Raw genomic sequence first — 26,265 nt, 5'->3', positions numbered from 1 at the left:
CCAGAATCCCCCAGCCTGGGCTGTCACCCCCGCCCCCACACCCCTGCTCCAACCTCTGGCCCAAGGCCTACTCCCCGCCCCAGGGGCAGAGGTGGGCCCTGTGAGCTGTGTGAGCACACACACTCCTCACCCAGAGCTGTCAGGGTATGGACCAGGAACACCACCGTCACCGCCCCCCCAAGCCCTGAAACAGGGCTCATGAGCTTCCTGGCCCTGCAGGGCCACCCATGCTCCTTTGGGGCTCCCTGGGCTCAGAGGGAGTTGCGAGCCATCACCCTGCCCATTGTGGCCCCCTCTTGCCCTGAGATGACCTCACACCCTCTGCCCTCTGGTTTCTGAGCCTCAGTCAAGGGCGCCTAGAACAGCTGGAGGAGAAGGTCTCGGGGCTCAAGAAGGAGCTGGTGGCAGCCCAGGAGGCGCTGGACTCGGCCCGGCTGCAGAGGGACGTCCTGGACAGCGAGAGGGAGGGTCTGCACAGAGCCCTGGCCCGGGTAACCCTCCCCGCTCGCCCTCTCCCACCCTGGGCTCTGGCCGGCCCCCTCCCACTCACTTGTCTCCTCACCCTCCTGGGCCCTTAGTCCATTCGCAGAGTCCCCAGCCAGTGGGCGCTGGCCTATCCTCCCTGGCCCCTGGCCACACCTGCTTCCCCTTGGTCTCCCTCGGCTACCCTGCCACCTCTCCCGGCTGCAGCCTGAGGACCCAGGGGGCCAGCGTCCACCTCAGAGGCCTCCCCACCCTGCCCTGCCCAGAGCTCCCTCCCTCCCTGGCACAATGGCTCTCCACCTGTGGGAAAGGTCTGCGCGTGGATCCCAAAGTGTCATCGGGGTGACCGCACCGTACCCCCTGCCCTAGGCCGAGTCCAGCAGCACAGACCTGGGACTGCTCGTGACGCGGCTGAAGTCAGAGGGGGTGGAGCAGAGGGACTCCCTGGCCAAGATGGCAGCCCTGACGGAGGCGCTGGCTCAGGACAAACGCAACCTGAGCCACCTGGTCCTGCAGGTGAGGCTGGTCCCCAGGCTGCTCTCAGAGCCAGACCCACCTGGCAACCCCACCCCTCCACGTTCTCCGTTCCTGCCCAGACTGCAGGGGTCAGGGGGAGGAGGCATAAGGGAGGCTGCCAGGCCCTGCGCTGGCTGGGCGGGGTGCTCAGCCCACAGGACTGAGGGCACACAGGCGTGATGCACGGCGCGTGGTGCACGGGCCTGACCCGACGCCTCCCTGCCCCCCTGCTGGCAGCTGGAGCAGGAGCGGGACCAGCTGCGGGAGCAGCAGAAGGCGCTGGCGCGGGAGCTGGAGCTCATGCGGACGGCGCGCGGGGGCCTGCGCCAGGCCTGCGGGCACCTGGAGAAGCAGCTGCAGGGGCAGGCGGCCCAGTTCCAGCAGCAGTGGGCCCAGCTGCAGGAGCAGGTGGGCCAGGTGAGGTGTCTGCAGGGCTCCTGGCTCCCACTCCCACCCAGCAGGGCCGCCCCGTCTCTCTGGGGTGTGGAAGGCCACGGGTCACCTTTAGAAGTCACGCTGGCTCAGGACGTCAGCACCGGTGCTGTCTGCCGGCAAAGCTGAACCGCCAACCAACGGTCAGCTCAAAGCCCGCCTTGACACTGGCCGCCCGGCGGTGGGGGGTAGGAGACGGGGCGGGGAGGGATAAGCAGAGAACAGTACGTGGGGCCTGTCCCAGAGCCCCTGTCAGAGGATCGAAGGCCTCCGCCCCGTGACTTGCACACACTCGGGGGTCAGGCGCGTCACTGCTTCCTCCTTTGTCCCATTTCTTACCTCCCTGGACCGCCTCACGCTCGCTGTTCCCGCGTTGGCTTATGCGTTCATTCTCCGACCTTCCCTGGACCCTTCCGAGGAGGGCAGGCTCCGTGGGGAGTGGCACTGGACCACTTCGCTTTCCTCCAGTCCCGGCCTGTTGCCCCACGTGGAGCCCTGCGCCCGCAGTCTCCCCCCCCCCCCGGCGGTGTTGGGGCCCCCTGCTCTGGGACTCAGCTCCGAGTCCTCCTCCCTTCACTGCAGTGTGATTTGCACTCAGGAGCCAGCCTGCCGTTCCACGAGTTGCGACCACTACGTGCACCGTGTGGCCGGCACCGATGGGGACGGGGACGGTCTCCCCGGGGCCTCGGGCTGCCCCGCCCCCAGGCAGCCTCTGTGCCCCGCGCCCCCCACGCACGGGCTTCACCTGTCCGAGAGCTTCTGGTAAACGGAGCCAGAGAGTCGGGGCCATTTTGTGCCCACCCGCTCTCTCAGCGTGCCGCCGGGGGGCGTCATCCTGCCGCGGGCAGCGAGAGCTCGGGGCTTTTGACTGCATAGTGACATTTTGTGTACAAATAAACCACATTCGCTTTCCCATTTCCTTGCTGCTGGACATTTGGGTTCTTTGCAGTTTGGGTTGTTATGCACAAGACGGTCCTGGACACCGGTGTACAAGTCGCATCCGTGTATGGGGAGGGAAATCGTGGCCATTTGGTAGGTGTATGCTGAATTTAATAAGAAACTGGCAGGCGATTTTCCAAAGTGATTGTGTTGGTTTATCTATACCGCCAGGAGCCGGGGAGCTTTCAGTGGCTCCTTGGCCTGGTCCACATTTGACCTCATCCACTTTTACTTTTTAGTTCCTCTGTGTGTGTGAAGTTATATACCGTTGTGGTTTTAATTTGCACTTCCTGGATAGCAAATGATCTTGAGCACATTTTAATGAGCCCATTGGAAATTTGCATACCTTATTTTGTCAAGTGTCAGTTCAAATCTTTTATTGGGTGTTTGTATTTTGGTTATGGACATCTAGGAATTCTTCATGTATCTTGAACGCGAGGGCTTTGTCAGACAGATGTACTTGGAATAGTTTACTCCCCTTTTGTGACTTGCCTATATATTTTCTTACTGTTGTTTTTGGTGGACAGAGAATTTTAACTTTGGTAAAATCCAATTTGCCAAGTTTAAAAAAATGTATGGTTAGGATTTCCTAGATCCTGTCTGAGACATTTTTTGTGTAGCCCAAGGACAAGCAAATACCCTCCTGTGTTTTCACCTAGCTCTTACATATAGGACTGTGATCATTGCAGGTTGATTTTTCTGGATGGCAGTGGTTCTCAAAGTGTGTTCCCTAGGCCAGCAGCATCAGCAGCCCCTGGGAACTAGTTAGAAACGCAGGTTCTCAAAATGCTCCGCTCAAAACCTACTGAATCAGAAACTGCAGGATGGGTGGCAGAAATCTGGATTTTAAGGAGCCCTCCAGGTTATTCTGATGCCCCCAAAATGTGTGAATCACAGGTGTGTTGTGTGAAGTAAAACTGAAGCCCGTTATTTTTCATACAAATGTCCAGCTGTCCCAGCACCGATTTTTAAAGACTGTCCTTTCTCTCCTGAATTACCTTAGCGACTTGTTGAAAGTAAATTGAACATACATATGCATATATGTGCACAGATCAGATTGTCGATCTGTGCAAATCAATCTGCTCATTCTTTCCCCAAAACCACACCGTCTTGGTTACTGTAGCTTCTCAGTAAGTCTTGAAATTAAGTAGCGTGAGTCCTCCAATCTTCTTTTTCTTTCTTTTTTTTTTAAGATTTTATTTATTTGAGAGAGAGATAGCAAGACAGAGCACACTTGGGGTGAGGGGTAGAGGGAGAAGCAGAATCCCCGCTGAGGAGGGAGCTCGACGCAGGGCTCGATCCCAGGACCCCGAGATCATGACCCAAGCCAAAGGCAGACACTTAACTGACTGAGTCACCCAGGCATGGCTTTATTCTTCTTTCTCAAAATGGTTTTGACTGTTCTAAATTTTTTACATATCCATGTACATTTCGGAATCAGCTTGTGAATTTCTGTCATTCCCCCCACCCCCAAAAGCTTGCTAGAACCTCGATTGAGATTGTGTTGACTTTATAGGTCAATTTCAGAAGTCTGGACACCTTAGCGTCATTGCAGTGTCCCTCCGTGAAGCTGTGGTATGTCTCTTAATTCTCTCAGCTGTGTTTTGTGCTCAGTGTAAAAGTCTTACCTGTTTGATTAAATTGATTCTTAAATTTGATATTGTGAATTGCCTTGCTGTTTTAATTTTATTTTCCTAGTGTTCATTATTAGTGTAGAGAAGTACAGTCTCATCTATGAACTTGGAGTCACGTGACCTTGCCAGTTCACTCGTGAGCTCCAGGATTTTCCATGTTCATAGTCATGGCCTCTGTGAAAAGCAACAGTTTTCTTTCCGATCTCGGTGACTCTTATGTCTTCTTCTCTTGATGCACTCGTTAAGGAGCCTTGGAACAAAGTTGTAAAGACCGTGAGAGTGCTTATCCTTACCCCCGACCCCGGGAAGGAATTTAGTATTTTGCTTCTGTACGACGTTATTGATGGGCCTTTCACGGCTGCCCCTCATCACACTGAGGATGTTCCTTTCATTCCTAGTGTGCTGAGAGGGGTCCTCGTCGTTTTTATCATGGATGGGTTTTGAATTCTTTTAAGTGTTTTTTCTTTATCAAGATGATCACATCATTGTTCTCCTTATTGTTAACGGGCTGAACTATGTTGGTTATTTTTTGAATGTTACACCAACTTTGCATACGATAAACCCCACTTGGTCCTAGGTTAATAGCCTTTTTATATATTTTTGGATTCAATGTTCTGTGAAGGATTTTTGCATTTATATTCATGAAGACTAGTGGTCTGTGATCTACTTCTCTCATCATGTTTTTGTCAGATTTGGACCCAGGGCCTCATAAAATCAGTTGGGAAATTTACTTATTTCCTGAAAGCATTTTAACGGATGTTATTTCTTCCCTAAATGTTGGTAGAATTCACTAGTGAAGTCATTTCAGTCCGGAGTTTCCCTTGTGAGAAGAGTTTTGATAATGAATTCAATTTCTTAAACATGTAGGCTCCTCGGGGTTCCTGTCACCTCATGTCTCTGTTCTGTTCACTGATGACTTCGCTCATTGCACTTTCATTACCTCGCAGATCAAGCTATTTTCTCATTCTCCGTGTGACTTCTTTTCTGACCTGTGGGTTATTGATGTACATTGCCTAACTTCAAACATACGGATTGTGTAAGTACCTATTTGTTACCCATTTTTAATATAATTCCATTGTGCTCAGAAAACATACTCCAGGGGACACTTGGGTGGCTCAGTCGGTGAAGCATCTGCCTTCAGCTCAGGTCACGATCCCAGGGTCCTGGGATGGAGCCCCGCATTGGGCTCCCTGCTCGGTGGGGAGTCTGCTTCTCCCTCTGCCACTCACCCCGATTGTGCTCTCTCTTGCTATCTCTCTCTCTCTCTCAAATAAATAAATAAAATCTTTAAAAAATAAAGAAAATAATAAAAAAAAGAAAACCTACTCCATGCTATTGGAATGGATCTAAAGGCATGTTTTATGGCTTTACAGGTGCTCATGTGAGAAGAGTGTGCACAATGCTATGGGTGGATGTACGGTCTATAAATATCAGTTCCAACATGGTTGAAATTTTCCATGTCCTTACCGGCTTTTTGTTTGTTTGTTTTACTTGTTTTATGTATTGGTTTTACTTGGCTGGATGTGTTTGTCTACCTGTTCTAACAATTGGTGCTGGCAGGGCATTAAAATCCCTATCTGTGATTGTGGACTTGTCTATTTCAAACTTTAGTCCTGTCCATTTTTGCCTCATGTTTTGAATTCCTATTATTAGGTGCATACACATTTAGTATTTTAAGTCTTCATGATGCATGGACTTCTCATCATCATAAAATGTCCCCTCTTCTTTCCAGTGACACTCTTTTCCTTGATATCTATTGGTATTGATAGAACCACACTAACTTTCTCGTGGCAAGTGTTTTCATTGTATATCCTTCAATAGATTTACTTTCAATTTTTCTGTGTCTATATATTTAGAGTGTAAAAAGCATATGGTTGGGTCTTGCTTTTATGTTTACTCTGACAGTCTCTACTTGTTAATTGGAGTGTTTGTACCATTTACATTTAATGTAACCGTTGATATGCTTGGTTTTATTCTGCCATCTCAGTACTTGTTTTCTATTTGTCGCATTAAAAACACATTTTTATGGGGCGCCTGGGTGGCTCAGTTGTTAAGCGTCTGCCTTCGGCTCAGGTCATGATCCCAGGGTTGTGGGATCGAGCTCCGGATCGGGCTCCCTGCTTCTCCCTCTCCCACTCCCCCTGCTTGTGTTCCCTCTCTCGCTGTGTCTCTCTCTGTCAAATAAATAAATAAAATCTTCAAGAAAACCCACCACATTTTTACATTCCTTGTTTCTGATCTTATTTTGGGTTAGTGGCATATTTATGTAGTATTCCACTTTATGTTCTCTATTGGTATTTCTCAGCTACACTTCTTTTCCTTATTATTTTAGTAATTACTCTAAAATTATGATATGCATAATTTATATTCAAATATTATACTACTTCAAAAACAATTTAAGACCTTCACAACATGTATTACATTTATCCATATCCCATCCTTTGTGCTCTTGTTGCAATATATTTTATTTCTACATGTGCTGTTATAAACTGTACAATATATTATTCATATTTTTGCCTTAAATGGTCACTTTGACAATGCACACACCCACACAAACACACACTTCAGTTATCTGGCCAAATGCTTTATCTTCACAGCATATTAATTGTAGTCTTTTTCAAACCTTTATCTGATAACTCCAACATCTGCATTCCTGAATGGTTCTCTTTCTATTGTCTTTTCATCTCTTGGTTTTCATTCATGTGGTCTTGCCTCTTGATATGCGTAATAATTTTGTTGAATAAGACTTTATGTTTTTGTAGAGATAATTTGAGACTCTGAATGATATCAACTTTTTCCAGAGGGAATTTGCTTTTGATTTTGGGAAATCAGAGCAGGGGCAGATCACCTTTAGCCACTCTGAGCTCAAGCTGGTTTGTAAGTGGGTTTCAGTCTCCCATGAGGAGCAGCCTATTTCTGGTGTGCTCCAGGGTACAGCACAGCTCTCCCGGGCCCCTCACTGGACGTGTTGGGTGCTGACCAGGGCCTCTAGCTTCTGGTGAGTCCTACCTCCAGGTTTTGTTTTCCCAATTCTGTTAAGAGTTCTGCCCCAAGTTCCACCTAACTTCTCAAATTCTCGGCTGCCACTTCTCATTCAGATTATAGTCCCTTGGCCCTATACTTCTTTGGAGTTATATTTTTTTTTAAAAGCAGTACCTTTTTTAAAAACAATACAGAATCTGAGTCTCCCCTCCCCTCTGATCTCTTCACCTCTCACACCGCAGCTGCTTTGGTAGCTTTGAACTCCAGGTTAGGTCTCCCTAGTCTTCATAAGCCTGCTGAAACCCTAAGTCGAGTTCCCAGCCTTTTAGCTAAGGCCTTATGCTTGGCTGTGAAGGCTCTGGGCCTTGCAGTACTTAGGAGCTGGCCGATACCACAAGGAAAATCTCTGGTGGAGTGTTGGCTCGGCTGGAACCACGTGTCCTTGGGTCTTGGCCGCTTTGGCACCTGTTGGGCCCTCATACAGGTAGTTATGTTGCAGGTGTGCTGCATAGATTTTCCAGCTGCTCCAGCAGTGGGAGCGTTGGTCTTCAACCACCTCCTTCACCATTATCAGAAGCGGAAAGTTCTGGTCTCGACATGTGAAGAATTTTTTTTACAGGGTGTAGAATACTAGGATAGCCATTATTTGCCTTCAGCATTTTGATGAATTCATCCTACCGTCTTCTGACTTTCGTTGTCACTGCTTGGAAATCAGATGTCAGTCTTAGTGTTGCTCATTTTAAGGTAACGTGTGTTTTTCTCTCTGGTTTTAAAAAGTGTATTTCTTTATCTTTGGTATCAGAAACTTCACTATGCTCTGTCTCTGTGACATTTTCTTTGTATTTATCCTATTGGAGGATTATGGCTCATTTTAAATCTGTAGCTCGATGGATTTTACTGGATTTGGGACATTCTTGTGCAGTATCTGTTCCGACAGTCCGTCTCCTCTCCTACTGCAACTTCAATCATACGCGGTTGGGCCTTTTTACCTCGTCACATGTATCCGGTACCCTCTCTTCTGTGTTTTTCATCCTTTTTTCTCTTCATGACTCAGTCTGAATACATTCTTTCATCTGTCTTCCAGATGAGTAGTCCTCTCTTCTTTCTAAGCTGGCATTGAACCCATATATTTGTGAATTTTGATTACTGTATTTTAAAATTAGATTATTTCTAGTTTCTAGTTCTGTTGGGAAATTCTACATCTTGCCGTCCATCTTCTCAAATGTCGAATTACAGCTATTTTAAACTCTGTGTCCAATGACTCCAAAACCTGAGTATCCAAGAGGGCAGGGAGGCATCGGTATTTATTTTATGTCCTTACGTGTGTTTTTTGCCATACGATCCTATCTCCTGATATGCCTGGTAATGCTGATTAAATGCCAAGTATCATAGGTAAAAAAAACTGTAGGAACAACTTGAGGATCTTGATGACGCTATTCTTCTTCCAGAGAAGACTTCCTTTGGGTTCTGGCAGGCAGTGAATGATCACCATAGTCCCTGGTTGCAGTGATTCAAACCTGAGCTTCAGCTTTTATGAGGGATGATCTATTTCTGACTCGGTACCACTGCCAGGGCGAAGCCCTGTGGTGAATGCAACTAAAAGCTGGGGTGTTTGGAAGGGCCCCTCTGCTGTGATGGTTCTGAACGTGAGTTTTTTTCCCCTGAGGCCATAGCACACTGTCAGAAGCGCTCCTCGGCTTCTCAGTTTCTCAGCCAAAACTTCGAGGTCTGCAAATTCTGAGGAGAGAAGAGATGCCAAGTGGTGGGCTCATTCCTCTGAGTCCCTCCCTCTAGGCCTCGGCTCCTTTGGCCCCCCCACTGCCTCTCTGAGGCCTCATACAGATCCCTGGGTCATATTCTGTCTAGATTCTTGCGATGTTCTTGATGGAAGTGTTTGTCCGCAGCAGTCTGGTCCTCTGCCACCTTCTACTGCCATTGCTGTGTGATAGTTCCTGCCCCCGGGACACTTGTGGGCCAGCCAAGGTTCCCATTTAGACCAGCGGCTGACTCTTCCCTGGGAATGCTCGGTTCAGGGACTGCTCCAACACGGCTGCGGGAGTGGAGGCCCCTCTGCTGGGAAAACACACATGGGCACTTCTGGAGTCCAATCTGTCTTCTGTTCACTCTCCTCCCCATCTTTTCCTCCATGTCATTCCGCACAAAATTGCTTCTTTTCTCTTGAGAGGCCCCTCACCCTCCCACTCTGCCAGACTGTCCCTCTCCCCCCCACCCCCGGCAGGTCACATGCAAGAAACAGGCCTTGGAAGAACAGCTGGCCCAGAGCCTGCAGGACAAGGAGGCCCAGATGGACACTCTGCAGAGGGCCCTGCAGGAGAAGGAGGCTTTGTCTGAGGAGCAGACCCAGCTGCTGGCCAAACAGCAGACCCTGGAGAGGCAGGTCCAGCTCACAGCTGAGGAGGCAGCTGACCTCAGGTACCTGGGGCCCTACCAGCAGGTTGTGTCCACATGGCCTCACCCTGCAAGAGCCTGGAGTGTGGCAGGGGGCAGGCACTTACTCAGCGACCGTAGGGTGAAGCAGTTCTGTCTACGTGGGAGAGAGGCTGTGAGTGAGGGGCAAACACAGTGCCTGGATAGGAGGAGCATCTAGAAGTGAATGTAGTGAGAGCCCTGGGATGGCGCCCCTGAGCAAGGTGGCTACACTGGCCAGATTGCAAGGAACCAGAAACCTGGTTCAGACCAGCAGAAAGAAGGCATAGGATGTCTTGCTCATGGATCTAAGAAGTTCAGGTACACATGGCTTCAGGCAATGCTGGATCCAGGCGCTTCCCACAGTGCTGTCAGAATCCTGTCTCTCCCTGCTCAGTTCTACTTAACTCAGGGGATTTTGTTCTCAGGCAGGCTCAGGGTGAGAGGTGGCAAATGGTCAGTGGCCACTCCAGACCTCCTCCTCCATTGGACATACTGCCCTTCTCCCCACAAAGCCCAAGAGCTGCTACCACTGGCCATCGTGAGCCATCTGAAGGCCCTGAACCAGTCCTGGGAGTTGCAGGGCTCAGATTGGCAGGCTGGAGTCATGGGTCCATCCCTGAAGCCAGGGACAGTGTCAGCCCCAGGGAACCATGAAGTTGAGGGCAGGGTGAGCTTCAAAGACCTTCGGGGCCCCCTTCCAGAAGACATGAAATAGGCACTTGGAGGTAAGGGTGGGGTGCCTGTGTGCTATTGCCCAGTGAGCTGAGCTGGTCCCAAGGTCTCTGTGGAAATCCAAAAGCTGGTCGCTTTCTGCCCCCAAACTTGTGGGCTCTCTTGAGAACATCTAAGTATTTTTTAGAAAGGTTTCCTCCTGGAATTCCAGAATATGGGGGTCACGAGAACCCTTCAAGTCCCAGGTCCTTAAACATCCTCACAGACAAACCTTTTGCAAATGAAAGCTGACAGAGAAATTGGAACAGAAAACCTAACGAAGGCTACTCTGGGTCAGCAGGAGCAGAGGGTCCCTGCTTGTTACCCCCTCCCAAGCCCCACAGGTACTCAGAAGGGTGGGGGGTAGAGGCCCCTGTCACCTGCCAACATCTGCTGCCCAGATCACCGGCAGAGGCTGGGCAGAGGCCTCAGCAGCCCAGGATCCTCTCTCCAGGCTCAGCCCTGACCTCTGGGCCCAGGGCCTCTGCACCTGGCAGCCCAGTGGCCCCCAGACAGAGCCAGCTGCTTGTTAAACAGCACTTCACAGTGAGCAGTCTGAGCTTCTGCTGACAAGGCTGCTGGGGACTCGTCAAACCACATATGCCTGGCACACACGATCCCCAGCACACATAGTGTGTGTTTATCCGGCTGGCTCAGTGGGGCTGGAGGGTCTGACCACGGCAGTTTTAATGAGCTCCAAGGTAATGTTGACAACGAGCAGGTGCAAGAAGTTCTGCTGTAGCTCTTTGCTTCTCCCGCAGTGGGCTAGATAACAGTGATGGAGGACCCCAGGGTTCAAGGTCCTGCAGCCCCCACAGCCAGGCCCTGACAAGGCTGCAGCACCAGGGACACGTTCTCAGTTCGCAGGGTGCTGGCCCCCTCACCAGCCAGAGAGATGGGTGGATTCCCTGCCTGCCCTCTGCCTGCACCCTGGCTGGTCATGCCGGGCCTCTGCTGCAGGAGGCTGAGATGCTCGGGGCTCCCATGGGAGGACAGACTGGACACACCCTCAGATCCCCAGGCTTTGAGGTGAAAATTCTGGTGTCTGAGCGGCAGAGACCACTTCTCCCAGAGGGGACCAGGCTGATATCTGGGAGGAGGTGGGTTCAAGGTGTTGGGGAGAGCATTCCCCGCAGAGGGGGTGCTCACACAAATGCGGGGAGTAGGGAACAGGTGGGGTGCTGATAAGGACAGAGACTGGATGTCAGAGAAGTGAAGTTTCTGGGCTCTGCAGGCATCAGGGAGCCCTGGAAGTTGTCCATGTGCGCTCTCTCCTCCCCCCACAAAGGTGGCAATAGGGTGCAGGGGGCCGCGGTGGGGGGGCCGTCGGGGTCAGCAAGGCCCCCATGGCCCACGCCCTCCCTGACCCACTGACTTGGGTGGGGTTATGTGTTTGCTGTTTGTGTGTTCGTGTATTTCTGTTTGAGTGTTTGTGGTGTCTGCATGTGTGTTGTTTGGCCAGTTCCTTTCTTCACCCTATGCCACCCAGCACAGGGCAGAGTCTCGTAACGCTTAGGACACGCTGGTTGGCTGGTTGACGGCTGACAACCACTTCAAGTCCCTTTATCACCCTCTCCAGAGATGAATGCTGCTGTACCTTTCCAGGTACTTCCTGACACAGAGGCAGCTTTGCACAACGGAATCAGGCTGCGTGTGCCCTTTTGCTCAGAGAATAAAGAATAGAGTTTCCTCGTCCTCAGCAACAACTCACTAGATGCACCATCATTTCTAACATGCTGCCGTTTATCAGCATGGAAGCCAAGTCCAATCAATACCCTATGTAAAGCTGCAGTGAGCATCTTGTACACGCGGTGCTGGTTCCTGGGTATTTCTAGGGAACTGACACATGGGAATGGGGTTGTGGGCTCGAAGATAAGCACACTTTAAAGTTTGAAATTTCCCAGCCTCCTCTCCACAAAGAAAATGGTCCCCACATCCTTGCCCACGTTGACTACTGCCCTTGTTTAAGGTTTTGTCAATCTGACGTAGAGTCAGTAACACCTCATGGTTGTGATTTGTATCTCCTTGAGCCCTAGTAAGGTTGAGTAAGCTTTATATGTTCATTCTCCCTTTGTGTTTTCTTTGTGAATAACAGTCATTTTTTTTTTCATTTTTCTGTAGGATCAGCTGTTTCTGTCATTGATAGACAGGAGCTCTTCCCATATGGTGGATATTAATTCTTTATCTTTTTAGTGCAGGATTTTTTTCTTCAAGTCTGTCCCTTGCCTTTTAAGTTGGTTTAGGCGGTCTTCTCTGCCCAACCATCCCCCAGCCTTTAAGTGTATGTAGATCTGCTGGCCTCTATTTTTGTCTTCTGGTTTTTGTGTCTTACTTCAGATTTTAAAATACCGTTCTGTGTTTTTCTCGACTATTTCTTTTTTTTTAGTGAGAGAGAGAGCGTGCTCACGGGGGTGGGGAAAGAGGGGGAGAAGCAGAGGGAGAGAGAGAAGCTTAAGCAGGCTTCACGCCCTGCACGGAGCCCAACACAGGCCTCCATCCCACGACCCTGAGACCATGACCTGAGCTGAAATCAAGAGTCAGATGCTTAACCGACTGAGCCCCCCAGGCGCCCCTCTACTGATTTTATAGTTCTGAGTTGTTTATTTGCTGTTTGCTTTGTTTTGTTTCATTTAGCTCTTTAATCCATCTGAAAGATGAATTTGTGCGGGACCCACTTTGGTTTTAGAGACTTAAAATGAATGAGATGTTCATTCTGTTTATCTTCTGATTTATGAGCCTGGCCTTGGCAGGCACCGTCCCACTGTCTAGCAAATGCACTCTGCACCACCCCTCATCGGCAGGACCGCCCGGGTGACGGGCCCCGCTGTCTGATGACTCTCTGCAGGGCTGAGAGGGACTCTCTGGAGAGCAGCCTCTTTGAGACCCACCAGCTCCTGAGGCAGCTACAGGCACAGCAGGAACAGCTGGAGGGAGAGGCCCAGAGCATGCGGCTCGCGCGGCAGGCCCTGCAAGGTGCTTCTCGGGCGGGCTCTCTCTGCTCCTCTCCCCCTTCAGTGGATCTCGACCCCCAGATGTGCTGCCCCCACTCCCCAGTCCCCCGAAGGGGCACGAACACAGGCTGAGAGCTCACGGGGCTGAACGGCTCCTGCCACTATTGTCTGGGAGGGATGGGCACCTGCCCCGCCTGCCTCCAGTGCTGGGCCCAGGCGCAAAACTAGCTGCAGCCACAGGATCAGCATGCTGGCTCCCTGTTCAGCCTGCCCTGCCTTGGGGGGCCTGGCCATAGCCAGTACAAGGTAAGAACTTAGGACACACACACTGCAGTGGGGCATGGAGTGCTTTGTCCCCCCGGCTCTGACAGCCCCCTCAGAGCAGGTGGCTGTCCCTCCATGGGCCCAGCACTCCACAGGGAGTTTGTAAGGGCCACAGGGGTTCCATGCTGTGGGGGCCTGTGGCCAGTCCCTAAGGCACCTGTCACTTCACAGTGGAAATGCAGCAGCTGAAAAGTACCTGGGAGGTCCAGGAGACAAAGCTACAGTGGGACGTGGGGCGGCTTCGGCGGCAAGTGGTACAGCAGGAGCGGGAGATGCAGCTGGCCCTGGAGAGCCAGGCGCTGGCCCACCACGAGGACCTGGCTCGGCTCCAGACGGAGAAGGTCTGCTTCCGTTGGGCCACCCAGTTGCCTGGTCACTTCCCCAGAGTCCACCACGTCCCCAAATGCAGCAGACACTTAGGGATGAGGGCCTAAGAAACCAGCCAGGAGACAGAGGTGCCCCAGCCATGCTGTGGCTAGGCCAGAGGAGGACTCTTCCCAGTTCAAGTGAGCCTGAGCCATCCAGGGCCTGGAACGTGTGTGTGGAAGAGGCCAGGCCTCGGGCAGGCTGACCTGGCTGCAGTCTGAGGGCCAGTAGCTGGAGGGAGCTTTCCCTGCAGGCCTTGCTTGACGTACTACACATCTTACGAATGTGGAGGCTCAGGAGAGGTTTATGAACCGCTACATAAACGTGGGAGGGCAGATGGTAAGGCACAGCTCTAGCCTTGGTGTCACTTGTAAGACAAGTGGCATATGGCTGACTGGGGTAGACAACCTCTGGGGACCTATCCTGTGCCCTGATGAACCATGAACCAGGTCTCACCGAGGACCTGCTGGTCTCACATGTCCCGACCACGCAGCCTACGCAGCCTATCCCTTTGCACTGGCCCAGGAGATGCTGAGTCTGTCTCTGACAGAGGAGAAGGAAGCGGCAGCTCACTGTTTGGAACAGGAGAAGAAGCTGGTAGCAAAGAATGTAGCCAAGACGGAGGCTCTGAAGGAGGAAATCCAGAGCTTGAAGCATGAGAGGGATGAGAGTCTCCTACAACTGGAACATGAGATGAAACAGGTGATGGGGGACTATGAGGCAGCAGGGAACCCTCATATCCACTTCACCGTGCCTTCTCTGACCCAGCAAGAGGGCTATGAGGGCAGCCTTTCTAGGTCACTGCTATTGCAGCTTTGGTTTTCCACAGAAGTTCTGGGGGACAGATATTCATCCATCCATCCATCCACTCATCCACTCGTCCACCAATCCATCCATCCATCCATCCATCCACTCATCCACTCGTCCACCAATCCATCCATCCATCCATCCATCCACTCATCCACTCGTCCACCAATCCATCCATCCATCCATCCATCCACTCATCCACTCGTCCACCAATCCATCCATCCATCCATCCATCCATCCACTCATCCACTCGTCCACCAATCCATCCATCCATCCATCCATCCACTCATCCACTCGTCCACCAATCCATCCATCCATCCATCCATCTACTCATCCACTCGTCCACCAATCCATCCATCCATCCATCCATCCATCCACTCATCCACTCGTCCACCAATCCATCCATCCATCCATCCATCCACTCATCCACTCGTCCACCAATCCATCCATCCATCCATCCATCCACTCATCCACTCGTCCACCAATTCATCCATCCATCCACCCATCCATCCCTCAATCCATCTACCACCCACCCACCCATCCATGTACCAATCCATCCACCCATCCATCCATCCATGCGCTTGACTGTCCCTCCATTTATCTGTCCATCATCCATCCATTCACCTGACTTGCCATCCTTCTATCTATACACCCAGCAGATGTCCCACGTACATGGCCATCTATCCACATACCTGATTTTCCATTCACACACCTAACCATACATCTATCTATCAAATTGCTTAAACATCCAACTACCCTTACGCCCAACTATCTATCCACACATTCATATGACCATCCATCTAACCATTCTCTTGACCATCTGTCTATCCTTTCACTTAAACATCCTTCCTTCTATCCACACACTCATCTGTCCATCCATAGCCACCATCCATCTCTGATCCACCTGATCAGCCAGCCAGTGTGTGGAGAGCTGACTGAGCATAGGCACGGAAGTTGGGCCATGTCAGACAGAGTGAAAAGGCCCCGTCGAGCCCACTCGGGACAAGGGCTGCCTCTGGGGTGACACTCCTCCCCAAGCAGGGGTGTGGAATCAGGAACACACCACGTCCTGGCAAAGGCTTTAGCCTCTCCTTAAAGAGGCCCTTGATCCTCACAAGCACCACCCCCCCAATCCCGCCAGGCCCTGTCATTGAAAGAAGCAGAGGGGAGGCTGCTAAGGGAAGAGCTCTCCAAGTCCATGCAGGAGCTGGAACAGGTGCAGCAGAAGGCCCAGAGCCAGCATGAGCAAGCTGAGGTGAGCCCTGTGGGCCCAAGCAAGACACTGAGCACCCAGTAGGGCCACCCCGAGATGTACCTTCCTACCTGGTCCCAGGGACACAGCCCCCTCTATCCTGGCCCCCCTGAGCCTGAATTTCCCCCAGGGAATGTCCAAGTCTGCTGGGAGGGAACACTGCCTTAATGGGAAGGAAAAACCCAATGAACCAAAGTTGGGAGGGGGCGCTGTGAGAGCCAGTCCCTGCTCCCCAGCAGCAGACTCGTCCAGGAAGAGCCGACAGAGGAGGGCCTGGGGCCACAGGTGAGCCAGCAGCAGAGAAGGGCAGACCCAGACCCGGGCCCTGGCCAGCCCCACAGACACCCAGCCCTGCCTATTTGTGCACCTGAGCTGCACTTGGTAAAGTGGAACTGCAGGAAATGTGTGTGAGGCCTTTTGGGGCTGGCTCATTAGACTCTCCCAAAGGAGAAACCCGACCTGGAAAGGCCAGCACTGTGCCCAAGGCAGACCCTCCCTGGGAAGGACATCCACAGAGAGTCCCAGGCCGAGCCAGGAGAGAGGCACCCCCGAGGGATGAGGGACGGGAGAGCCCCCCATAGGTATAGGCCCACTGCCACACTGAGGCTGCCTTGGACAACCAGCTGGGGTCAGCTGGAGCTCCAGACTCCATCAGGAGCCCATGTCCAGGGGCAGGACAGGCAGCAGCTGCTAGGACTCAGAGTGGGGGCAGTGACCCGGGGGCCCTGTGCCTCCGCCCCACGAGCGGGGCGCCCACTGCTGTGTCTGGGGGCGAGGCTCAGCCAGGGTGTCTCCCTACCTTCCACCCCGCCCCACTGCTTCCTGACGCGGTCACTGTGAGCAGAGCTGCCTGCGGGGGGCTCCTGGCACCCAGGGAAGTCTTATCCAAGGGCCTCTGTCCCTGGAGCCCCCACCCTGCTCTGTCCCACCCTGAGGCTGGGTGGCCCTTCCAAGGGCACAGCTGGGGGGAGTGGGGGTCCCTGGGATTGTGCCCCCCCCCGCCTCCCATCCCCACGGAGCTGCCCCCTCGGTCCTACCCATGGTCAGGGAGCCAGGAACGCCCCCCAAGACCCTGGGAGCTGACACCCCAATTCAGAGAGGGGCTGGCCCAGGAGACTTCCCTCGTGCTGGCTCTGAGTCTCCGCCTGGACTGGGGATGGCCTGCCAGCCAGCAGGACACTTCAGGGAGCTCGTTAAGGGTCCTTTTGCCACCTTGGCATGGAAAGTGGAAATTAAAACCCACTGAGGAGGGAGAGAGAGGAGAGATGGCATCTGAGGAAAGCCAGGTGTGGGATGCCATCAGAAACACCCCTGGCAGGTGGAGGGGCTCCAGAGCAGTGCCCTGTCGCTCACAACCCTCCCAGGGGCTTCCCGGCGGGGCCCCCACAACCATGCAGGGTGCATCCTGGGGACACAGCCAGACCCGGCCACCCAAGGTGATCCTGTCAGTGGGGAAGGACAGCAGGGGCTGGGGCAGGGGAGGCACAGTGAGGCTCCTTCCCCAAGAGCGGGAGACACATCCTGATGGAGGCCCAGCCCATCAGCGCCCTCCTCTGCAGCAGCCAAGAGTCCCGAATCCCTGCGGGTGGGAGTGGAGCGGTCTCTTAGAGACGCAGCCCAGGGCCAGTAGCATGGGCACCTGCGCCTCCTGGAACAGGAAGCCAGCTCCATCCCCCGCCCTGCTGAGGAAACCGCCACCATGGGGCCCAGACCGCTCTGGGGCCAGGCCCGCGGGGGGGGGGGGGGGTGGCGGTGAGGAGGGGGATCCTGGCAAGGAAGCTGGGCTGGCCTCAGGCTCCAGGTAAGCAGGTGTTGTCCTTACTGGTGGACAAGGAAAGCTTCGAGCACTGCTGCCTAGCCTGGGGCCCAAAGGACCCCCACCTCCTCTGAGTGCCCACCAGTGAGTGCCAGAGAGGCGCCTCATGAGTGCTGTGGCCCCAGGAGGGCAGATTTGGGCCAAGCTGAGTCCCGGATGAATGGGCCGCCTGAGCGTGGCTGCGTAGTCTCTGTGGGGGTGGCCCCGTGGCCCCTTTCCAGGCACATCTGCAGGTACTCACACGTTTAGGCTGGCAGTGATGTGGGTGTCCCCTAAGGCCCCCACCTATGTGAAAGTTCAGGAAACCATGGGCTCGGCTGAGGGGTCCCTGTGTTCACCTGGACTCAGGGACAGGGCTCCCCCTTCCCCACCACTGCCACATCTTCTGAGCTGGGGTTCACCTTTCTGGCCCTATGCTGACGGGCAGGGTCCCAGAGAGGGCGACTAGAGGCCCTTCGTCTGGGAACAGACGCAGTGGACGCCCCAGCCACAGGGCCAGGGACCTGGGGGACTTCCTCCGTGCCCGGCCAGCCAGCGAGGGTGGAGGCCCAGTCCCGAGCCCCGGGGCATGCACGCTGAGCATACTGCGCAGCCCGAGGAGTTCGCAGTCTGTGACACTTGAGGGGAGGGCCCTCTCGCTGCCAAACCGCTGTTCTTGGCCCCTCAGCGGGATGGGCCCAATAGCAACATTTTAGGGATGAGAAAGGTCAGTGCTTGAGTCCCTGACTCGGCACCTGCCACCCACCCTGCCCTGGAGACCCCAGAGGCAAGGCGTGGGTGGCAGGGTCAGCCCCTCCCGGTGGGGGAACCCCTCTGGGGCTTCCACACCATGTCCCCTGGGACCCTGGCATTGGGGGCATTGACAGCAGTCACCGTGAAGACCCTGACCTGGAGCCCCAGGCCGCCCTCGGCCCCTGCCCAGCTGGTACGGCCCGAGCGAGGACAGCGTCTGGCTGCCCGTGTGGGCCTCAGCAGACCACCAGCTGCCTGAGCCTCGGACCACCCGTGGGTGCCATGGCCGGTTTGCCGCTCCCTCCAGGCCACCATCAGCGCCATGACCACGGAGCTGAAGGCCCTTCAGGCCCAGTTTGAGGACGCCATCTCAGCCCATCAGAGAGAGGCCTCGGCTTTGGGCGAGAGTCTCCGGAAGATGGCGGCAGAGCGAAGCGACGCCAGGAGAGAAGTGAGGGGATGTCGGGGGAGGGAGAGGGGGAGGGGTGCCAGGGGAGGGGGAGGGGGAGGGGTGCCAGGGGGGAGGGGTGTCAGGGAGGGGGAGGGGGAGGGTGTTGGGGAGGGAGGGGGAGGGGTGCCAGGGAGGGGGAGGGGTGTCAGGGAGGGGGAGGGGGAGGGTGTTGGGGAGGGAGGGGGGAGGGGTGCCAGGGGAAGAGGGGAGGGGTGCCAGGAGGGGAGGGGGGAGGGGTGTCAGGGAGGGGGAGGGGTGCCGGGAGGGGGAGGGGTGCCAGGAGGGGGAGGGGGGAGGGGTGTCAGGGAGGGGGAGGGGGAGGGGTGCCAGGGGAGGGAGGGGGAGGGGTGCCAGGGGAGGGAGGGGGAGGGGTGCCAGGGGAGGGAGGGGGAGGGGTGTCAGGGAGGGGGAGGGGTGCCAGGGGAGGGAGAGGGGGGGAGGGGTGTCAGGGAGGGGGAGGGTGTTGGGGAGGGAGGGGGAGGGGTGCCAGGGGAGGGAGAGGGGGGAGGGGTGTCAGGGAGGGGGAGGGTGTTGGGGAGGGAGGGGGGAGGGGTGCCAGGGGAGGGAGGGGTGCCAGGGGAGGGGGAGGGTGTTGGGGAGGGAGGGGGGAGGGGCGCCAGGGGAAGAGGGGAGGGGTGCCAGGAGGGGCAGAAGCAGTTCCATTAGAGCAGGGATGCCGGGAGCGGGGAGAGGCCCCCGGAGAAGGGGAGAGAAAGCCTTCCTGAAAGGCAGGTGTGACCCGGGGAGCAGGGAGGGGGAAGGTGGACCCTCAGCCCAGAGACCCCTCCATCCTACCAGCCCCGGGAAGAGCCTCGGGGAGGTGGCGCTGGCCAGGCTCTGCCTGCAGGCGGCATGAGGTAGAGACCCCCGTGGGACCGGGCACCTGGTGGGGTGAAGCCATCTTGGGGATGCCCGGGGTAGAGGGGCAGAAGTGTGGGGGCTTTGTGGGGTTTTTGGGGGCAACCATGCATGGACCTGGCCAAGGCCTCGAGGTCAACACGGGGCCCCCAGGAGCCACGTGACTGTGTCCTGTGGTGGGGACAGTCCTGGGCAAGGCAGGCAAGCAGACTGGGGAGGTGTTTCTGAGGGAGCTGTGACAGGACCTGGGAAGCCTGCGAGAGGGGAGGGCAGGAGGGCAGAGGGATTTGGGCTGGGGGAGGGTAAGCCAGCGCCCAGGTGGGGCCGTGGGGGGGGGCGGGGGGGGTCCTCGTGCCCACCCCGGGCTAGGAGCCAAGGCCACAGGCAGCAAGCGCACTGACCCGGGAGCTCAAGGGAGCACCAGACGGAGCAGCAGAGAGGAAAGGGGCTCCTCAGCCCTCCCCCAGCCCCCCAGGGACAGGCCGGCAGGAGAGGGAGCGGGAGGGAGAGAGCATGATTTAACATGACAGGCTGTTTACTTTGGCCCCCAAAGAGAAAGGTCTCCTTTCAACAGATTTCAAAGTCAGGCCCGGTCAGCGACCACACGGGGAAGCAAAATGAGATTTTAAAACTAGGGGCTGCAGGGAGGAGCCAGGAGACTGGGGGCACATTTGTTCTGGCGAGGTGAAAGAAGAAATCGCAGGCCTCCTGAGAAGTTCAGGTTCCCAGAGAGGGGGCCCCCGGAAAGGAGAGGGACCCCCGGAGAGGGGAGGGGCCCCCGGAGAGGGAGTGGGGGAGCAGGAGGCTGAGGCCAGGGGGCAGGCAGAACAAGCCAGGGAGCTGAAGAGCCTCCCAGGCGCCAGGCTGGCCCCGTTGCCATGGAAACCATAACGTTTTCACAGCCTTTAAACTGAAGGAAGGTCCAGGCTTCTCACAGCCCTGCCCAAAGCCCCTACACGGTGTGCACGCACGCACACGTGAACACACGGCACCGTGCACACACGGGCACACACGTGCATGCACACACATGCCCTCATGTGCGAACACAACAGTCACAGGGAAACACATATGGACACCGCGAAGCGTGCATAAACGTGCACCAAGCAGCTCATGCAACTTCCCAGCTTACACGCACACACATCACGCTTGTGGACTGGGCATGCACGTTCACACACGTGTGCAGAAGCATGCATAAACGTGCACCAAGCAGCTCATGCAACTTCCCAGCTTACACGCACACACATCACGCTTGTGGACTGGGCATGCACGTTCACACACGTGTGCAGATGCACACACCACACACTCACACGGGCTGCGTGCATACACACATGCACACAGAGTGCACACGTGTGTGCTCACACGCACAGGCCAGAGCCCCGTAACAGCCCTTCCCCTGCTTTCCCGACCGGGCAGTCCTGGAGCCACCTCCCTGCAGGAGATTTCAAAAGACACTGTTTATACGATTTCTAGTAAAGAAATAATTATTATAATCACATTAAGTGATTTGGCTGTAAAATTCCTGTAAGGAGGATGGTTGTTTTCATGAGGGAGGCGGGGGTGCAGGGGGAGGGGGCCTTTCTCCCGCTTTGTTTTGCTTGTTTTCATCTCCTCGGCCCTGGGAAATGAAAACAGCTTCTTTTATGATGGATAGGGCCTTTTGCTGGTCCTTGACCTTCCTGGTGGATTTTTGCTGAGCTCTGCGGAAACTGCTCCACACGGTTGTGGCTCCCACATGTGGGGGGTGTAAGGGGAGCAGAGGAGGGGCTTAGGCCCTTCCCAAAAACAGAACAACAATAACAGTGGGTGGACACAGGAGCCAGGCTGGCCAGAGGCCTGGACAATGTCCCACTGAAACAGCCAGCAAAGTGGGGTTTGCTTTTGGCAAACCAGAGCCTTGACATTGCTCCGAATTTCTGTGGCTTCCCCTCTCTCGGCTCTGCTCACTGCTGGCCTCCTCCACCCCCTCCTCAGGTCCAGCCGGGCCCGCACAGAGCACTCTCTAGAGTACCCTGCTCAGGGCAGGAGCGTAGGCCTGGGAGGCAGGAAACCAGAGGTCCTGGCCAAGCCTGGACCGTAGCCTGGGTGCTGAAGGGTGGGCTGGCCCCTCCCTGGGTCTGCACTCTCCGCCAGAGCCCCTCCAGGGGTTGGGGGTGGTGCTGACACGAGGCACCCTGTGTCCCAGGGCAGCATGAGTAAGACCCCTGACCCCACCCATGCTCTGTCCCTGGGCTCAGCTCCTGGGCCTCACACAGAAGCGCAGAATCGGCAGGGCCTATCTAGAAGCCCCCGAGTGTGTGGAGTGTCCTGGTGCGGGGAGCACAGCATGATGCGTGTCCCCCTGGGCCTGGAACAGGTCTGGCAAGGACAGGGGACTTGTCACACCCACAGCCTCTTCCCATCCCTGGGTCCGCCTGCAGAGGCTACAGTCGGGGCGGCTGAGCCCTGAGTCCAGGGCAGATGTGCAGCGCATGGTTCCCCCTGGCTCCAGAGCCTGCCCACCTGGGGCCCCTCCCTGCCCCCCACCCCTGGATTTAGGGTGTCCGTGCTTCTGTGGAGCACTCTGCACAGAGCACTCATGCGACAGTGAGCACCTGCTGCCCGAGTGGTTGGACAACCTGGCCCAAGTGGGCCTTCTAAGGGCCACCACCCAGAGACCCACCTTCCCCTGGCATCCCATAAGATAGGGAAATGAGGACCGAGGGGTGGGTGTGCCCACAGCCATGCAGGAGTCGGGAGCCCAGGCCACTGTCACACCATCGCTGAAGAGGACAGCAGGTGGGGCAGCCCATCAACCAGAGGCCACTGGACCTGGGTGGGGACAGTGCAGACGTGTGGGCTGACCAGTGACCAGCATCCCCGGAGTCCAGGGAGGGGGCAAGGGGCAACACCAGGGCCAGGAGAGTCCGAGGGTCACCTCCCTGGGCTCCAGGACCAGCCCTCGTGAACCACCCTGCAGCCTCATGGCATTGGGAGAGGTGACCCCCAGATGGGCAAACCCAGGTTATCTGCTTCTCCTTCAAGCACTTGGGGACACAGGGCTGGGGGTACATCAGTGCTGCCAGACCAGAGCCTGATCCACAGCCCTGACCCCTGCCCCCCGTGGGCCATATGGCCCATGCTCCTCCCCCAGGCGGAGAGGCTGCGGGCCCAGCTGGACGAGGCCCGGGAAGGGCTGGCTGTGCTGCGCCGGGAGCTGCAGGGCAGCGAGGAGAGCCGTGAGGGGCTTCGCAGGGAGGCCCTGGAGGCCCAGCGGGCCCGGGGTGATGAGGCCCGTGAGAAGGACGTGCTGCGGCGCTCCAACACTGAGCTGCGGGCTGCGATCCGCAGGGCTGAGCAGGAGAAGGCCAGGTACCAGGGCCCCTTGGCGCACCTGTCAGGGAGCCGGCCCAGCCCCCAAGCTCATCAGGGGGACAAAGGATGTGGGATGTGGGGCGTTCTGACACGGGCCAGACGGTGCGGGGTGGACTCACTAAGCGGACCCGGGGTGCCAGTTGTCCGTCTGAAGGCTGTACATGCCGACACACGGTGGGGGGAGGGGGGAAGGCCGAGAGGCCAGACAGGTCCCACGTGGCCAGCAGGAGACGGCCAAGGGCTGGGGAGCAGACGGAGCCCAAGGGGCCTGGTCCGGGGCCCTGACGACAGCACGGCCAGAACTCAGCCCTCAGCGGCGCCGGGCTGCTGCTGGACGTTGGGTCTCTGGGAGTGTGGCCGGAGAGAGGAGCATGGCAGGGGGAGGGTTCAGAGACATGGAAAGGGGCAGAGCCCGCTGGGCGCGCAGACCTCGGATACCGGGAAGGTGAGAGGGAAGCAGCCCCGGGGGGCTGGGCTTTGGGACACTGGAGAACCGAGCCACAGGGGAGGCATCTGGCCAGAGTGAGGTGGGTGGCAGGAAGTCTCCATGGGAGAGGCTAGAGCCCCAGCTGTGACATGCTGCTCAGTTTTCAGAGATCCAAGGAAGAAGGGGAGCAGAAGGTGCTGGTCCTGGAGGAGGCGCGAGCTGTGGCCCAGAAGGAGGCCTGTGAGCTGCGGGCCAGTCTGAGGGAGGTGGAGCAGGCTCAGGCAGATGCCCACCGGGAGCTCCAGGGGCTGGGCAGACAGGTGAGGGCAGCCGTCCTGGAGCCCCGCCCCCACAGGGGTATCCCCATTCCACACACCCAGGCCCCAGCTCTCTCCCCTGCCCCGGGCACCCACCGGCTGGAGCCGAGCTCTGGGACATGGCCTTGCAGCCTGTGTCTTTGGAAGCCACCAGCCGGAGGGCCCTGCTTAGACCCATGGGGCTCCCGGTTCGATGTGCCCCAGGGGGTACAGATGACCAGCCTCAAACTTACTGGCTAAGAACAACCACTTTGACCCTCGTGGACTCAAGATCAGGAATTCAGCCAGGGCGCAGAGGGGACGTGCCAAGAAGACTCCACGGTGGGGGACTTGTGGGCAGGGCTGGGTGGGCCCACAGCAGCCGGGCTCTCGTGGCCCAGGGCTGGCCTGGCCGTCAGCTGGGGCGCCCCCAGGGCCCTGGCCGCCGCGCCTCCCCGCATGGCCACCTTGGGCTTGAGAACTCATCTATCGGCGTCGGCTTCCACAGTCAAGAGCCACTTAGCTGAGTTCACTGGGGCCGAGACAGCTCAGAGGAGGGGCCTAGACACCCCTGGAGGCCAGAGGCCTTTCCAAGCTGTCGACTGTCCTCAGACTTGGAGCGGTTCATGAGATGCCCTGGGCTCCCTCTGGACCAGGCATGTCCTGCCCCTCCCTCCTTCTACCCCCCTACCCCCAGCCCTCCTGTGAGGAAGTTTCTGGTACCTTCCTTTCCACATGAGGCCACGGAGGCACAGAGAGGTGTGTGGGACCAGGGTCCCTGTGAGTGAGGGCTGGTGAGGAGCCCAGAGCAGCCCCCCTGATGCCACTCCCAACCCACTCCTTCCCACATGGTGTCCTGGCTTGGAGGGCATCCCCAACCCCCACACCCTGAGTGTGGGCGCTGCCCCGAAGGAAGGCTTCCCCCCCAGGACATGTGAGCAGAGGCAGGGATCCAGGAGGGTGCCGGCAACCCCATCAGCACCGGCCCACACTCACAGGTGAACATGCTGGAGGCTGAGAACCGGAGAAAGAGCCAAGAGGTGAGCCAGCTGCAGGTCCGGGGCGCTCAGGACGCCCAGCAGCAGAGCCAGCGGGAGGGGCTGCAGGAGCAGAGGTTGGCCGCGGAGGTGGCCCGCGAGGGCACCCTGAGGGAGGTAGGAGGGCTGAGCGGCCTGCAGAGAAGGCACCAGCACTGTCACAGGGGCTGGGATCCAGGGCCACCTGGCCCAGCTCTCGCCCATGTGTGCTCCGTGGGTCCACCGGCTCGTCTTCTCTCCCACTTCCCAGCGGGGCTGGGTGCAGCCAGAGTGGAGGGACAGGGCCTCCAACTGAGCTAACGCCGTGAAAGTGGTGACCCCTGTGTCTCCTAGGGTTCTCATGTTTTAGAAAGGGACAGCCTCACCCAGGTGACGTGAGTTCTGAGTCGAGGGACAGTCAGCGGCCCCTGAAATGCCCAATTCTCAAAGAGCCTCAGGATTCAGAGCACACACCTACACCCACACCTGCATGTGTGTGTCCCCACGGCCCTGACCATGTGCTGGGCAGCCCTCGATTGACCCACTGTGCCAGCCCTTAGGAGCCCGTGGTGTTGTGTCAGGCACCCTGAGGCTCCCCAGCCCTGGGCTCCGGAGGAGGCTGACCCAGCCCATGCCACCAGAGGCCACAAGCATGGGGCTGGCTGAAGGTGGAGCTGTGGCAGGCCACAGGCAGGGACAGCCAAGGGTCACAGCTCCGTCGGGCCTGGGGTTTTCACGTGTCTGCCAGGATGTGCTCCAGAGCGCTGGTGTGTCCTTCCCCACCTGAGCTCAGGGGTCCCCACTGCCAAATACGGACTGGGAGGCGGGCCTGAGGTCCCCCTAGCTGTGACATGCCAAGGAGGGAGCCTGAGGGGCTCCCTGAGGAGTGGACAGAGGCCCGGGGTCAGGGCTCCAGGGGACAGGTGGCTTCTGGGAGGACTTCACATCCCTCCCGCAGGTCCTGAGCCTGCAGCAGAAACTGGCGGAGGTGGAGGCCGCAGCAGAGGCCCAGAAGCAGCGGCTGGAGGAGCGTCTCTGCCAGAGCCAGGGGGCCGAGCAGACCGTCTGGGCTGAGCTTCACACCACCCCCAGGAGGCTGCAGCGGGCCAGGGGGGCGGCTGAGGGCCTGCAGGCTCGCCTGGACGAGGCCTGCCGCCGGGTCCACAGCCTAGAGCAGACGCTAGCTCAGGCTGAGGGTGCCAGGCGGCAATCGGAGGGCCAGCTGAGCCAGCTGTGGTCCACGCTGTGCCATGGCCTGGGGCTCCGGGGACAGAGCCCCTCAGGTTTCCCTGAGCGGCCCGGCCTCCCCAGGAAAGGTCAGTGTCCTCAATGGCTTCAGGTCGCTCCTGCCCCAGCTCTGCACCCACCTAGGACACACACCCCTTCCCCCGGGCCTCAGACCCACACGGTGAGGGGCCCGGACTCCCATGCCCCACCCCAAGACCCTGTGGGTGGGGGCTGTCACCACGTTCCCACGCCGTCCCCTCAGCT

General features: G+C 56.9%; 1 protein-coding gene across 1 annotated transcript in view; it reads left to right on the top strand.

The window, feature by feature from the left end:
- CROCC2 (ciliary rootlet coiled-coil, rootletin family member 2) overlaps positions 1-26,265 on the top strand; it is a 63,830-nt gene that overhangs the window by 23,660 nt on the left and 13,905 nt on the right. The window contains 13 exon segments of the mRNA XM_088021988.1: positions 347-491; positions 853-999; positions 1,237-1,416; positions 9,226-9,419; positions 12,973-13,100; positions 13,574-13,743; positions 14,294-14,470; positions 15,717-15,830; positions 18,683-18,826; positions 22,815-23,032; positions 23,623-23,782; positions 24,757-24,912; positions 25,733-26,090. Coding sequence (XP_087878114.1) covers positions 347-491; positions 853-999; positions 1,237-1,416; positions 9,226-9,419; positions 12,973-13,100; positions 13,574-13,743; positions 14,294-14,470; positions 15,717-15,830; positions 18,683-18,826; positions 22,815-23,032; positions 23,623-23,782; positions 24,757-24,912; positions 25,733-26,090 — 2,291 coding nt within the window.

The sequence above is a fragment of the Eumetopias jubatus genome, unplaced genomic scaffold (genome assembly GCF_037043125.1).
Source record: "Eumetopias jubatus isolate StellerSeaLion01/CBP00866 unplaced genomic scaffold, mEumJub1_p1.0 scaffold_3, whole genome shotgun sequence".
NCBI lineage: Eukaryota > Metazoa > Chordata > Mammalia > Carnivora > Otariidae > Eumetopias > Eumetopias jubatus.
Note: the sequence above shows the minus strand (reverse complement) of the source record. Positions and strands in the feature narration are given on the sequence as shown.